At 35.1% G+C, this 13,544-nt stretch overlaps 1 protein-coding gene across 4 annotated transcripts; it reads left to right on the top strand.

Moving 5' to 3' along the window:
• Nucleotides 1-260: 260 nt before the first annotated feature.
• On the top strand, nt 261-12,079 carry LOC148610882 (putative gamma-glutamylcyclotransferase CG2811). Of its 4 annotated transcripts, none has more exons than XM_088590734.1 (3): nt 261-321; nt 805-993; nt 11,411-12,079. In XM_088590734.1, the coding sequence occupies exons 2-3, from the start codon at nt 811-813 to the stop codon at nt 11,747-11,749; spliced, it is 522 nt and encodes a 173-aa protein (XP_088446860.1). In that variant the 5' UTR covers nt 261-321; nt 805-810; the 3' UTR covers nt 11,750-12,079. The 4 variants fall into 4 exon arrangements, with proteins under 4 accessions (XP_088446860.1, XP_088446858.1, XP_088446859.1 ...); XM_088590732.1 differs by having other exon boundaries at nt 319-426; XM_088590733.1 differs by lacking the exon at nt 261-321 and adding an exon at nt 540-659.
• The last annotated feature ends 1,465 nt before the right edge of the window (nt 12,080-13,544 follow it).

Here is a 13,544-nt window from a genome sequence, read left to right as displayed (position 1 = left end):
ACATGACAAAGTTATAGAATCATACATTTGTTCACTCATATGGAGCTTTTAACATACATAGAGATATAACTTATCTATACCTGTGTTAGTTTAAACAGTATTTTATTCAGTATAAAGCAGAAATGGAATGGGCAGCAGGCTAAGCCTATATAAGCCCTCTCCATGATAAAAGGTACAAAATTACAATTATCAATATAACACAATATTTGATATATGAATTACAAATCAATAGACATTTGACAGCAGGTGTTTTAAATATACATAACAAGTAATTACATAACTTAAAGATAAATTTATTCATTTTTCTTGAGCAGTTATCTGGTATGTATATATTTATTCCGTAAAGCATAGTCTTCTCTGCTTCCACAACTCCCTGACTTGCAGGATATTTCAAGGATAATCCTGGGATTGGACCCCATTTCATTGGTATGTTATGTTAGATTTGTCAAAAATAGGACACAGATGAACAGAGAAGATCATGGAACTACTTCCCCTTTCCCTGACCCCTTACTCATTGATAATCGTATTTCTTTCTTGTATATTACGTTTTATTCCAGTTAAAGTGAAAAATGTTTATCTCGGTTTAATCAAGGTAGTGGTATCATGTTCATCGTTCAGGATAAACAGGATCGTTACCTGAATTGAAAACGAGTTAACGGGTAATTAGTATTCTAATAAATGAATGGTATTCGGTTGTGTATTGAATTATTGGTCATACTTGAGATCGATCCTATGCAATTTATGTATGAAATACTAGGTAACATCAATTTAACTGTTGTTTGTTCTAAATTTTGACCTTCATAGGGCACGATGACTTTAGTATTTGTGTATGGGACTTTGAAAAGAGGACAACCTAACCATTACTTAATAGCACATGGCGACAATGGGAAAGCAACATTTATTGGGGAGGGTAAAACCATCAGGAAGTACCCCCTAATCATCGCCAGCAGATGTAATATACCTTTCCTGTTACCCGTAGAAGGGACTGGTGAGGTAAGAGTATGTTTTTTTATTGCACGTGAATGCATTTTCTAAATTTAACCATGTATATACGAGATAAAGGTTTAAAACGTTGCACATCTGTTTATATAAATCAATAGACAATATGATCGACTAAAGAATAAGAATATTTTATTATTCCATAAATGTCCCAGCGAGGGCAATATAAATGCATACAAATCATACAATACACAAAATGAAACATCAGTATTAAATAAAGCCCCGGACCAGAAATGCATCAAATATACCAAGTACATGTATTAACTCCTAATATCCAACCTTGTCCACGTCTTAAATCCGAGCTACCAATCAGGCGCGTAGCTGCTGTTAGGCAAAAAAGCTTTTGCCTGCACTTAATTTTGCCATTTTTTTTTTTAGATAAAATGTATCCAGGAGAGGCATAAATGATGCTCTAAAACGCTATCTCCGCGAAGCTTCGGGGGGGGGGGGCCTGTCGTAATTTTTACCTACACTTCAATTTGGCCTCAGTTACGCGCCTGCCAATTATACATCTTCCCCAACTCTTAATATGTCAATATCTTCATTTGTGAGGAGCCATATAAATTTTGCATCCTGTGACAAACGATTTTAATTTGGACAGTGTGTTTATTTTTTTTTAATTTGTCGTTGTATTATGGAATCTCGTAATGAAATGAAATTCGTCTTAGTTACATTTAAATGGCATTTTTCACATTTACGATATGAACGCTTTTATCACGGTCTTTATCTATAATTCGTGTGCACTTATTATGCATAAAGCACCTCTCAATTGAAAGTTGCTAATAGATTGAGAAGGATTGCTTTAATTTATGATTATTAGGTACCTAACTTTCCTTCTGCCTCTTCACTTCGCTTGTTATTCCAATGACGTAAACAAAAAAAACAAAAAAACTCGGCTTCTTTTTCACTTAATTCAGAAGAATATTTCGCCTCAAGTCTGAATTTTTAATATCAAGTTTTTGTAGAAAAAAATATAATGGATGATAATCAACAATCAGTAATTTCAAATTACATGTTAACAATAAGTGCATCTTTTAATAAGTCTCAATTAATGATCATAAGAAACTTGCATATAGATTCTCCTTCAGTCTCTCGGGGATTACAAGATTTCTCCATTCGAGATACGAGCTAAAGTAAGTGGTTTAAATCGAAAGTTTAAGTATCGAGAGTGGAGAAATTTTGTAATCCCCGAGAGCACTGGAGGAGGATCTATTTCTCCGGTGAAATATGTAGAAAACTCGCAAATGTGAAATGTCGGGAAAACTCTCGCAGAAATTTAATCACCGCCCGGTGGTTATAAAGTCACGTGCAATTTTAATTACAGGCTTAGAAAGGGAGAAACTATATTAAATCTCAGTTTGATTTTGAAAAAAATACCTACTCAATTTAAAAACATTTGAGCAGAGAAGACAGTTCACGCGACTCAGCCCACAAACTACAAATTGAGATAGGAAGACATCGTGGTACTCTCCGACATGACAAACTCTGTCTTAGATGCAATTCCAATTACATTGATGATAAGAAACATTTCCTGTTATCATGCAGCAGTCTTAAAACTGATCATCATATATTTCTTCAGTTGATTAAACGCTCCTGTAAAAGTTTTGATGTTCTCAATACCAACGAGAAGCTTATGAATGTTGAAGATCCTCAGACCCTTTGTCAAATAAATAACATGATAAAAAGGAGTGGAATATGAGTGAAATTTCATTATTGGTACTATATTCGTTTGATTTGGTTTATTTCAAAATTTAGAATTTAATTGATTTTTTTTTACTCAAATCTGTGACTCGAATTTCTTACACGAGACACAGGAATAACTTTGTGATATATCAGTCTGTAATGTTGCATCATCACCTGATGTCTCTTTTACTGATACATCAGTCTGTAGTGTTGTCACCTGATGTCTCTTGTACTAATTTATCAGTCTGTAATGGTTTCACCTGATGTCTCTTGTACTGAATTCATGAAAATTTTATGTTTTGTCTCCTGTGCACCATGCACAGGCGGCCAGTCAACATTTTGTTTAGTACTTGTACTGGACCATTTGTTACCAGGGAAGATACTGCAGATGACGCTTTAGTTTGAATTAACTTCAGACCCAGATCTATGTTATTACTCACATGAATTGTAAACAAGAAAAAAGAACAAAGGACTTTGCATCTTAGGCTACGTCAGTCAAACCATTAAAGTTAATAGTCTTTATATATTCTCTATCTTCTTATTGTAAACGTCGTATTTTCATATTCACTCAGTACAATACCCCTAATGGGCAACTGATTTGTGAATAAAGTACGTGTATCCTTGTGTATTTGATCAAGGAGTGTATATTAGTATAAAAATTTCAAATTTCGAAATAGCCGTTTTCGAACTAATAGTTCTATTCACTGTGTATAATGAAGAATGGACAGATATTTCAACGTGCTCGCTACAACTCACAAGATCGGGACTACAAAATGTAGATCTAGAGCATACCTGCGTGGGCGGATGGAACCTCATACAAGGAAAGTCATCGACTTCTATGTAGATTACATTCAAGCACCAGTTTATAAGTGTTTTCTAAGTCGTTTTTTTTTTTGGGGGGGGCGGGGGTGTGAATCAACATGTAATTTTGTATGGGGCAACATTTTAAGTGGTTGGTGTCTTCCATATCAGGTTATGTGGCATAGGTTCAAAACTTATGAGGATACACGAAGTAGCGAGCTATTACTAGTATGTGATACCCTCGGAAAAGTTGTGTGTCTGTCTGTCCGTCTCTGATGGTACCCTGATGATAACTTAAGAAGATATTGAAGTCTTTTTAAGACTTCGTAAAAATATTGTGCATCATAAAATACAGAATACAGTTCGAATCAGTTTGATCGGATTATTTGCACAAGTCATGGCCATTTTAAGTTGTTTTACCCCCATTCTCTGAAACTACAGGACCTAAACCGTTAGGTTTAGCCAAATTCTGACACCGGGGTAAAATTGTTCAGCATGATGAGGTCTATCCGTGTCAAATTTTCATTTTGATATGTCAAGCCATGTTTGAGTTATTGCCTTTTTCGACGTTTTTTTTTTGCTATTTTGAATGTTATTTCTTTCAAAACACTTCTCCTCTGACACCAGTTGACCATTTGGAACCAAACTTACTTTGAATGTTCTTTGGGGTATTGTGCATAGAACTGATGTGGGGATTTTTTATCTGTCGGAAAACATGATCATCGTTACTAAAAATAGAACATAAGGGTCAGACAGTTTTTTGCATTTATCTCATAAACCGTTAGGTTTAACCAAATTCTGACACCGGGGTAAAAGTGTTCAGCATGATGAGATCTATCTGTGGTCAAAATTTTATTTTGATTTGTTAAGCCATGTTGGAGTTATTGCCCTTTTTCAACGTTTTTTGCTATTTTTAATGTTATTTCTTTCAAAACTCTTCTCCTCTGACACCACTTGACCAATTGGAACCAAACTTACTTTGAATGTTCCTTGGGGTATTGTGCATAGAACTGATGTAGGAATTTCTGATCCGTCGAAAAACATGGCCATCGTTACTAAAAATAGAACATAGGGGTCGGACAGTACTTTTTCGCATATATCTCCTAAACCGTTAGGTTTAGCCAAATTCTGACACCGGGGTTAAAGTGTTCAGCATGATGAGATCTATCCGCGTCAAATTTTCATTTTGATATGTCAAGCCATGTTTGAGTTATTGCCTTTTTCGACGTTTTTTTTGCTATTTTGAATGTTATTTCTTTCAAAAATCTTCTCCTCTGACACCACTTGACCAATTGGAACCAATCTTACTTTGAATGTTCCTTGGGGTATTATGCATAAAATATATGTAGGGATTTCTGATCCGTCGAAAAACATGGCCATCGTTACTAAAAATAGAACATATGGGTCAGACAGTACTTTTTCGTAATAATCTCCAAAAGCGTTAGGTTTAGCCAAATTTGACGTGGGATGAAAGTGTTCAGCATGATGAGATCTATCTGTGGTCAATATTTGGTGAAAATCTGTGGGTCCATGTTGAAGTTATTGCCCTTTTTGGACGTATTTTACTGTTTTTAATGTTATTATTTAAACAAAATTTTCTCCTCAAAAACTACTTTACAGAATTCAATGAAAGTTGGTATTTTTGTTTTAAAGGGTATCCTTAACGAAATGACAGATTTTTGATCGCTAAAAAAACATGGCTGCCGTTTCTAAAAATATAACAATGGGGTCAGACAGCAGATTTTTGCATACATCTCCAAATCTGTTAGGTTTAGCCAATAGCTTTCAATTGCTGAAATGATCCTTATTATAAGGCTTACAAATGTGTCCAATGAATCAAATGGAGTCAAATTGTCTGACAACTCCTTTTTAGAGTTATTGCCCTTAAAAGGCAAAAAATTAACCAGGTTATCCATTCAGGCTCCTGGGAGCCTCTTGTTTGTAATAGATATCCTATTTTTGTAATTGTTTCTGTTGTATTTATCTTTATTTAATTGTTTTCATTCCCTACTTGCGGAGCTCGGGATGCAGCCATATTTTATTTTGTTTTTGCAGAGTTAACTCCCGTAAGAGCAGGTATAATTTCGAAGTCTCTCTAATCGATGTTCGGATTTGGGTGCAGAAAAAAGAGGTAACTCGAATGAAAATGGAATCCCCAGCAGACAAACACAACGGTGTTTCTAAAATTTACAGGATGTTTCATTTTGTTGGTAGGTTACATAAGGATGAATTTCATTTGTATCCCGGGTAACGAAAATTTATGGCAGGGTCAGTAGAACGAGAAATTCCCATTTGACTTTCGAGATTTTTTAAAGTATCGTCGATATCGGATGGAAAACCTTACGTGTTCCGAATAGACACCTGCTCCAAAGGGAGATAAATGTTGACAAAATGTTGGTCCGCAAGTCGGGAATACCGTTGTACATCGAATTTTTAAATCTTGTTTTCTCGGTTACATAATATGCACAAAGTTCATAAGGTTATAATGATGCTAACTTCTGTCTGTCTGTCCGTCTGTTCGCCTTCAAACTTCTTGTATGAAAGAGCGTCGTGTATAACCCGTCGACACTCTGCCCAGTCTATTTTTGAAGGTGAACGATATTTAGGTGTTTTTTTTTCAAAAAGTTTATTACCTCTTGGTCTTCGAGGATGCTAAGTTCAACGGTAATAACATGAAACTGAATTCATTAATTGTAGAATATAAGAGGCGAGGTATACAAAGTAGACGATAAAATGCTGAGTTGTTTGGATATATGTGAGGATTATCCAAATCTTTATGATCGCAAGAAGATTACAGTTGTGATGAATGATGACACATCACTAGAGTGTCGGTGTTATTTCTTGGTGAACCATCAATCAAATTTGTTGAGTCAACCTTTCATAGCGGACTATCGATCCGATGGAGCCCACGGGAAGCCGTATGATCCTGAACTTGATGAGGAATATGATGACTATAGTGATGTTCAAACTCCGGTTCTGCGAGATTCTGTATAATACATGTTTATTATTGTTACCAGTTATTAGTTAGAGCAAACCTTTAAAAGGATGTTCCTCGTCAATATAGTAATGAATGCAATTGACAATCTTCAAATAGCAAAATTCTACTGTTTTACTCATTTGTTGGGGCGACATCCGGATACGTTTATGCAACGTCGCTTGATTGATATAGAAGTTTGTACACAACTTCAAAATCACACAGAACTGAAAAATTATCATTTTCCAAGAGGTGGCTTTATTTTGATACATATTTTTAATGTCAACTGAAAGAAAGCGATATCCCTTATTATAAGTGGTATTGGTTTTGTTTAATGCGTAGCGCTGGAACTCAACTTTCTGTCAAATGTGTAGTCATTAAACATGTTCTTAATAACTTATATCGTTGACCATATTTCAGAATACAAATGTTCAATACTTAAGTAGCAGTCTGTAAGAATCATGCAAAATCTGAATAATGTGATACACCCAAAAAAAAGGCTGCATATTTTTATTTTTGTAATTAAGTTGTTTTATGGGTGTATATTATAAAATATGTATTTATTCATTCCGATCTGTCTGCTCTTAGGGGATAATCAACATTGAAAATCCAGTAGATTCTATTGTAATTGAGTGTAATTTACATAGTTATCTCCCTTAATTTTGAAATCTACAGTGCATTCTATGATTTTTATCTCCTAAGAGCACGAGCTGTATGAAAAACCACATGTTATTTCTGTTTACTATGACATTTAAAACAAAATATCAAAAATAAAAATATGTAGGCTTTTTACCCATGAATCACATTTTTAATTTTGAAACGAATGAAAGTTTTAAGTAGGTCAATGAGTGCCAAGGCTACATCAGTTTTCAAAGACCCCGATGTAGCAAAAACATCGTCTACTATACATGACAAATATGTTGTCGCACCAGCAGACAAAGCCCAAAACAACATTGTTTTTGTCTGCAAAACGTTTTATGTCCAATGTTTATTATCAGAGGTAGACGTAGAAAATAATAGCAGTAATAAGACCTACACAGCTACCACTCTTTCCAAAGAAGAGATTGTGGAAAACCATAAATCTGTGCTATCCTCTTTTGGTCTCTCTACCAAGGACGATGATTGTGATTTACCGTCTATGTACTGGATTCCTAAACTTCACAAGAATCCACACAAACAACGTTTCATAGCTGGATCTGCAAAATGTACCACCAAACCTCTTTCAAAACTTTTAACTTCTATACTCACAACTGTCAAAGAGGGTCTACAGTCCTACCACAACACTTGTTACTCCCGTAGTGGTATTAATTCAATGTGGATCCTGAAAAATTCAAAAGATCTTTTGGAGGCAATCAGTTCAAGACTATTATCTGAATATAATAGCATTAAAACCTATGATTTTTCAACACTGTATACCTCTATTCCCCATACTCAGTTAAAATCCCGACTTAAAAACATTATACAAAGATGGTACACCTAGATACAAATATATAGTTCTTGGTAGAGATTCCTCATACTTTGTAAGAAATAATTCCAAATCATCTTCCAAATATACAGAGGAAGTTTACAAAATGCTGGAATTTTTAATCAACAACATATTTGTCCAGTGTGGTGGACGTGTTTTTCAACAAACAGTCGGCATTCCAATGGGAACAAATTGTGCTCCTTTACTAGCTGACCTATTCCTTCACTCTTATGAGACTGACTTTATAGCTGATCTGATCAGAAAGAATATTGTTTGGCTAGATCCTTCAATCTCAGTTTCCGCTATATAGATGACGTGTTATCTTTAAACAATCCTAATTTCGGGGATTTGATACATCGCATCTACCCAAAAGAACTTGAGATAAAAGATACTACAGACACTGTGAAGTCAGCCTCATATCTTGACCTACACTTAGAAATCGATGGTAAAGGAAAACTATTGACCAAACTTTACGACAAACGTGATGACTTTTCATTCAGAATTGTCAACTTTCCTTTCATCTGTGGCAACATCCTTTCGGCTCCTGCGTATGGAGTGTTCATATCACAACTCATACGTTATGCCAGAGCTTGCCGAAACTACGCAGACCTTTTGTATCGCGCTAGAACTCTAACAAATAGGCTTCTGGAACAGGGTTATGTTGCTACAAGATTGAAGTCATCACTACATAAGTTTTATGGTCGTCATCATGAACTCGTGGATCGTTATGGTGTATCCACCAGCACCATGAAAACTGATTTATTCAACGAGTCATAGTTTTCCTTTCCTCGTTTGTCTACCCCGGACTTGACTTTTTATGAGCAACTCGGCGGGTGTTTCTAGAAAAGCAGAGGACGCTTACCCTACCGGTGCACCTGGTCCATGCTCCCAGTTTTTAGTGGAGTCCGAGTTGCTCATTTACTTTTGTTACTTTGTATGTATGATTTTAGTTACTTTATGTTCTTTGTTGTGTATGTCTGTTTTCCATGTCTGGTCTTTGTCCCTGGATTACATTCTTTTGATTGCCGCTGTAACCTTGGTTCCCTTGATTACTCTTGCATGATCCTTAGCTGGAGTGCTACTTAATCTAAATCGGATCAAATGGTACTACGGACTTAACATTTAGAACTGGCAGGGCAGGGGTTCCCCTCTTTTCTGATTTAATGAATATGAGAAAAATGTATTCTCTTAAACTAACCCCCCTTAAAAAAACAAACAATTTTCCATGTCTGGTCTTTGTCCCTGGATTACATTCTTTTGATTGCCGCTATAACCTTGGTTCCCTTGATTACTCTTGCATGATCCTTAGCTGGAGTGCTACTTAATCTAAATCGGATCAAATGGTACTACGGACTTAACATTTAGAACTGGCAGGGCAGGGGTTCCCCTCTTTTCTGATTTAATGAATATGAGAAAAATGTATTCTCTTAAACTTACCCCCCTTAAAAAAACAAACAAACAAGAACCACTAAACAACAAAACAACATAAAATTCCGCGCTCTCATTGTATCCTTTGAATTCTATTCTGAATGTTTGGCACGACATTTTTGTTTTATTAATACGTACTTTTATACAACAATTCAGTCATTTTTTCATATAGATATTATAAGTGCGGAACAACGCATTGTCATGGGTTCATACTCTAGCAATACGACTGGTTACAGTCTGAGGTTAAGTAATTGTCTCTCTGTTGAGGGTCAGTAATATGTCTGTCTGTCGAGGTTAAGTAATATGTCTTTCTGTTGAGGTTAGGTAATATGCCTCTCTGTTGAGATTAAGTAATATGTCTCTCTGTCGAGGTTAGGTAATATGTCTTTCTGTCGAGGTTAAGTAATATGTCTCTCTGTTGAGGTTAAGTAAATATCTTTCTGTGGAGATTAAGTAATATGTCTCTCTGTCGAGGTTAGGTAATATGTCTTTCTGTCGAGGTTAAGTAATATGTCTCTCTGTTGAGGTTAAGTAAATGTCTTTCTGTGGAGATTAAGTAATATGTCTCTCTGTCGAGGTTAGGTAATATGTCTTTCTGTCGAGGTTAAGTAATATGTCTCTCTGTTGAGGTTAAGTAAATGTCTTTCTGTGGAGATTAAGTAAGATGTCTTTCTGTCGAGGTTAGGTAATATATCTCTGTTGAGGTTAAGTAATATGTCTCTCTGTTGAGGTTAAGTAATATATGTCTTTCTTTAAACTCTTGATTCACTGAGCACACATTATTATATAATTTACTAGTGTTGGTCTACTTAGATAAATCACAGTGCAATATGTTTGATAGACATACATTTATAGTACGAAATCGTTTCATTAAGTAGTATATAAATATTCCACTGCGCGTCCTCCAAAAGACACATAGAAATGTTTCCATTACTCTACTGCAAAACTGCTGAATTCTTAATGAAATTTCAAGAGCAAAAGAGTTTTCATTACACTGAAGTTTGTAAAGATGTCAACAACCTAGTTGCCGATCCGGGGAATGGTGCAGGGGGTTAGCACCCCTCCCTTTTATTGGATAATTTGTCATTTTCATTTGTAAATAATGTCCTAGTACCCCCTTTTTGGGGAAGAGTAATCAAGGGAACCAAGATTGCAGGGAAGTTAAAAGAATGTAATCCAGGGGCAAAGACTAGACATGGAAAATAGATACAAACAACAAAGAACATAAAAAACCAAAATAATACGTACAAAGCAACAAAATTAAATGAGCAGCTCAGACTCCACTGGGAGCAACAAATGTCTCGCATTTTGGCTCGTTAATGTTACATTTACATGAAGTAGGTACTGTAATTTCATGTCAGACCAACTGACCAGTCGAACATACCCAGCATTGTAGTAGTCCGTCTAGTTGAGTCGGATCTTTATTGTATTAGATCACAACAATTAGAAGCAACATGAAGTAGACCGAATAAAAAAATCCTTTGTAAGGTGCGTGTTTTTTTTATATTTTGCACCTTGCATCACCGGCAGTGTCTGAATCTAAAATAATTCAAAATGGATAGATACTTAAGAAGGATTATTCTATGTATTAGTATACTAAAGTACTATATACAAACGGTTTTTCCAAGTCGTTAGAGATAATTTGGACTTGAATCTTTTGTCTGATGACGAAAAATTTATTTATCTTTTTAAATCGGATGTTTTTTTAATACGTTGCCAAAACATGCTTCAACATTTTAAGTAGAAGGAAAACTTTTTTTATATTCTTAAATACTTAAACAATAATGTATTTTATAATGTGTGTAGTTTTAATATATGTTTTAAGGTCTCTCATAATTCTAATTATAGAATGACACTTGTGAATTAAAACTGTATATGTCATACAAGTGGTGAGACTATAATAAAATATCGAATCTACAATATCTTACATTGATTGTAAAATAAGGTTGTAGTCAAGGGAATGCTATGAAGCCAGAAAAAAAAATCTGTATTTCCTTAAATCTTGAAGTAGGTTTTGATCATAAGAAAAGCTGTAATTATGATATTTCTTTTCTCTATAGATCATCAAGGGAGAGGTTTATGAAGTAGACGATGCTATGTTAAGACGTTTAGATGCTCTGGAAGGTCACCCTGTCTGGTACAAACGTGAAGAAATCCCTATACATTGCAACAAGACAGTACTAAAATGTTGGTGCTATTTCTTAGATCATTATAGAGTGGACCTACTACACAGGAAATATCACGATAACTATGATTCACGATCTAATGAGTATATCACACCGGCTGAGAGAAAACGCATGGACACAGAGAACTTTTGGTTGGAGGTTAAAAGACCAGAGTTTTATATTTCACCGACAGAGTTCGAAAGAATGTACCCTTATGCAAAAGACAAGTATTAACCAGATGCTAATATTTTGTCAATCACCCTAAAAACAACAACAAGTAACACATATAGTACATGTATGTTAGAGGTTAACATAAAGTGAGATTATTAATGAGGACATACACCACCCGCTGTTATTATATCTTCCAAAGGACCCTTAAATGGGTAACATCTTGTTCAGGACATTTTTTTTAGAAACCCTTTCACAAACACACACACACACACACATGTATATATTTAGATATGATAGAAAGTTGTCAACTAAGACAATAATCTATTTCTTTACCTTTTATTTTCATTTTGCTTTATATAATCTGTTAATTTTGGTATAAATTTAGTCTTGCAATTTGACTCCTTATTGTTACATTTTTATGAAAGAGGGTTTGTACTGTTAGGATTATGTTCCAATCTTGAGAGTCCCAGGACATAGACAAAGTAAAGAAACTACAGTTACACCCCCCCCCCAAGAAAAAAAAACAAAACAAAACAAAAAACACACACACACATCTCTTGGTGATGTTTGCAGATGAAAGAAAAAAATAAGTGCACATCGAACCTCGAGCCTTGATGGAAGTTGGCGAGTTGTACCATTTATCACCGAGTATTGGATTGTGTCTTAATGTCTTTATAATTCTTGGATTGTGATCTTTGAATTTCGTTTTTAGAGAGTGGTTACTATCGATTGTGGAAAAAATGAATCATTAATTAAAAAAAACCCATTAAAAACCACCAGTAAAGAGAAGATTCAATATAAAACTTTTCTTTTGTTTGTTATATAAACATTTTAACGCATTTACACCTTTACAGTTTTCTAGATATTCTGTCACATAACCCAACCACTGCTTTGATACTATTCCATTCGCTTAAGGTTACAGACCACCAATTCAACCAATGAGCATTTGGAACATACGCAAAAATAGTCCTACGCAGAAATTACCCCTGTTCCTCATAGTGCTGTGAAAAAAGTTCTCATCTTATTTAAAAAATTTAAACAGTTTCTGAAAGGAAAAACATTTCTGTACATTTTATAGGTGCATTTTGCTTCTTGTGATGTGAAGCCTAATCTCCATAATGATTTTTAAATATACCCCTATCTTGTGAAAACACTGGGATTTCCCATGCTATTTATAGACCCTTCACTTCCGGTGACCAGTACTGCACTGCAAGTCTGCTAACCCCACATGCCATTCTGAGGATTGTGAGCTGACATATGTAGAATCATGCTGATATATAGTCCTCTGCAGGTTAAAGTTAAGGTAAAGTCCAGAGAAGCCATTGAATATTGTGAAATTAGCATAGAAGCCTATGGGAAGTGGAATTAGTGGTTTTTAGCCTTAAATGTAAACATTCGATAGTCTTTTGTTAAGTACAAAGGATGGCACTCATGACTTGCAACAAAATCCAGAAAAAAACCACAAAAAACCAAAACAAAACGAAACAAAAAAGCAAAAACAAACACACACCCTCCCCGCCCCCCCCCAAAAAAAATACAAAAAACAAAAGTACACCCACCCAAAAAATTAAAAACGGAAAAAAATGTTTATTTAACCTTTTCTCTGCCAAAGGGCCAATAATTTGGCCGACTACTCACAGGCAATACACTAATACGCTCCCGAAGGGAGCGTAAATGGCTGTATTATCAACTGGGTCATGCATACTTATGGGCAGAAAAGGCATCAATATCCGGTTTGTGCATGTAAATTCAGGAACTCAAAAAAACAGTATAAAGCCATCTTCATTTCCGTACACTCCGAAAAATGTGATTGAGAACAGAACCAGTCTCAGTAGCGTTTTTGGTTAAGTTCAAAACA

This window comes from Perna viridis, chromosome 7 (assembly GCF_037379345.1).
Source record: "Perna viridis isolate PV_CMFRI_1.1 ecotype Kerala chromosome 7, ASM3737934v1, whole genome shotgun sequence".
NCBI lineage: Eukaryota > Metazoa > Mollusca > Bivalvia > Mytilida > Mytilidae > Perna > Perna viridis.
Note: the sequence above shows the minus strand (reverse complement) of the source record. Positions and strands in the feature narration are given on the sequence as shown.

What these genes read in the sequence shown, in the direction of transcription:
- LOC148610882 (XM_088590734.1), top strand. Translation starts at nt 811, where the DNA reads ATGACTTTAGTATTTGTGTATGGGACTTTGAAAAGAGGACAACCTAAC. An exon ending in CCGTAGAAGGGACTGGTGAG is followed by an intron (nt 994 to 11,410) that starts GTAAGAGTATGT and finishes TTTTCTCTATAG; the next exon opens with ATCATCAAGGGAGAGGTTTA.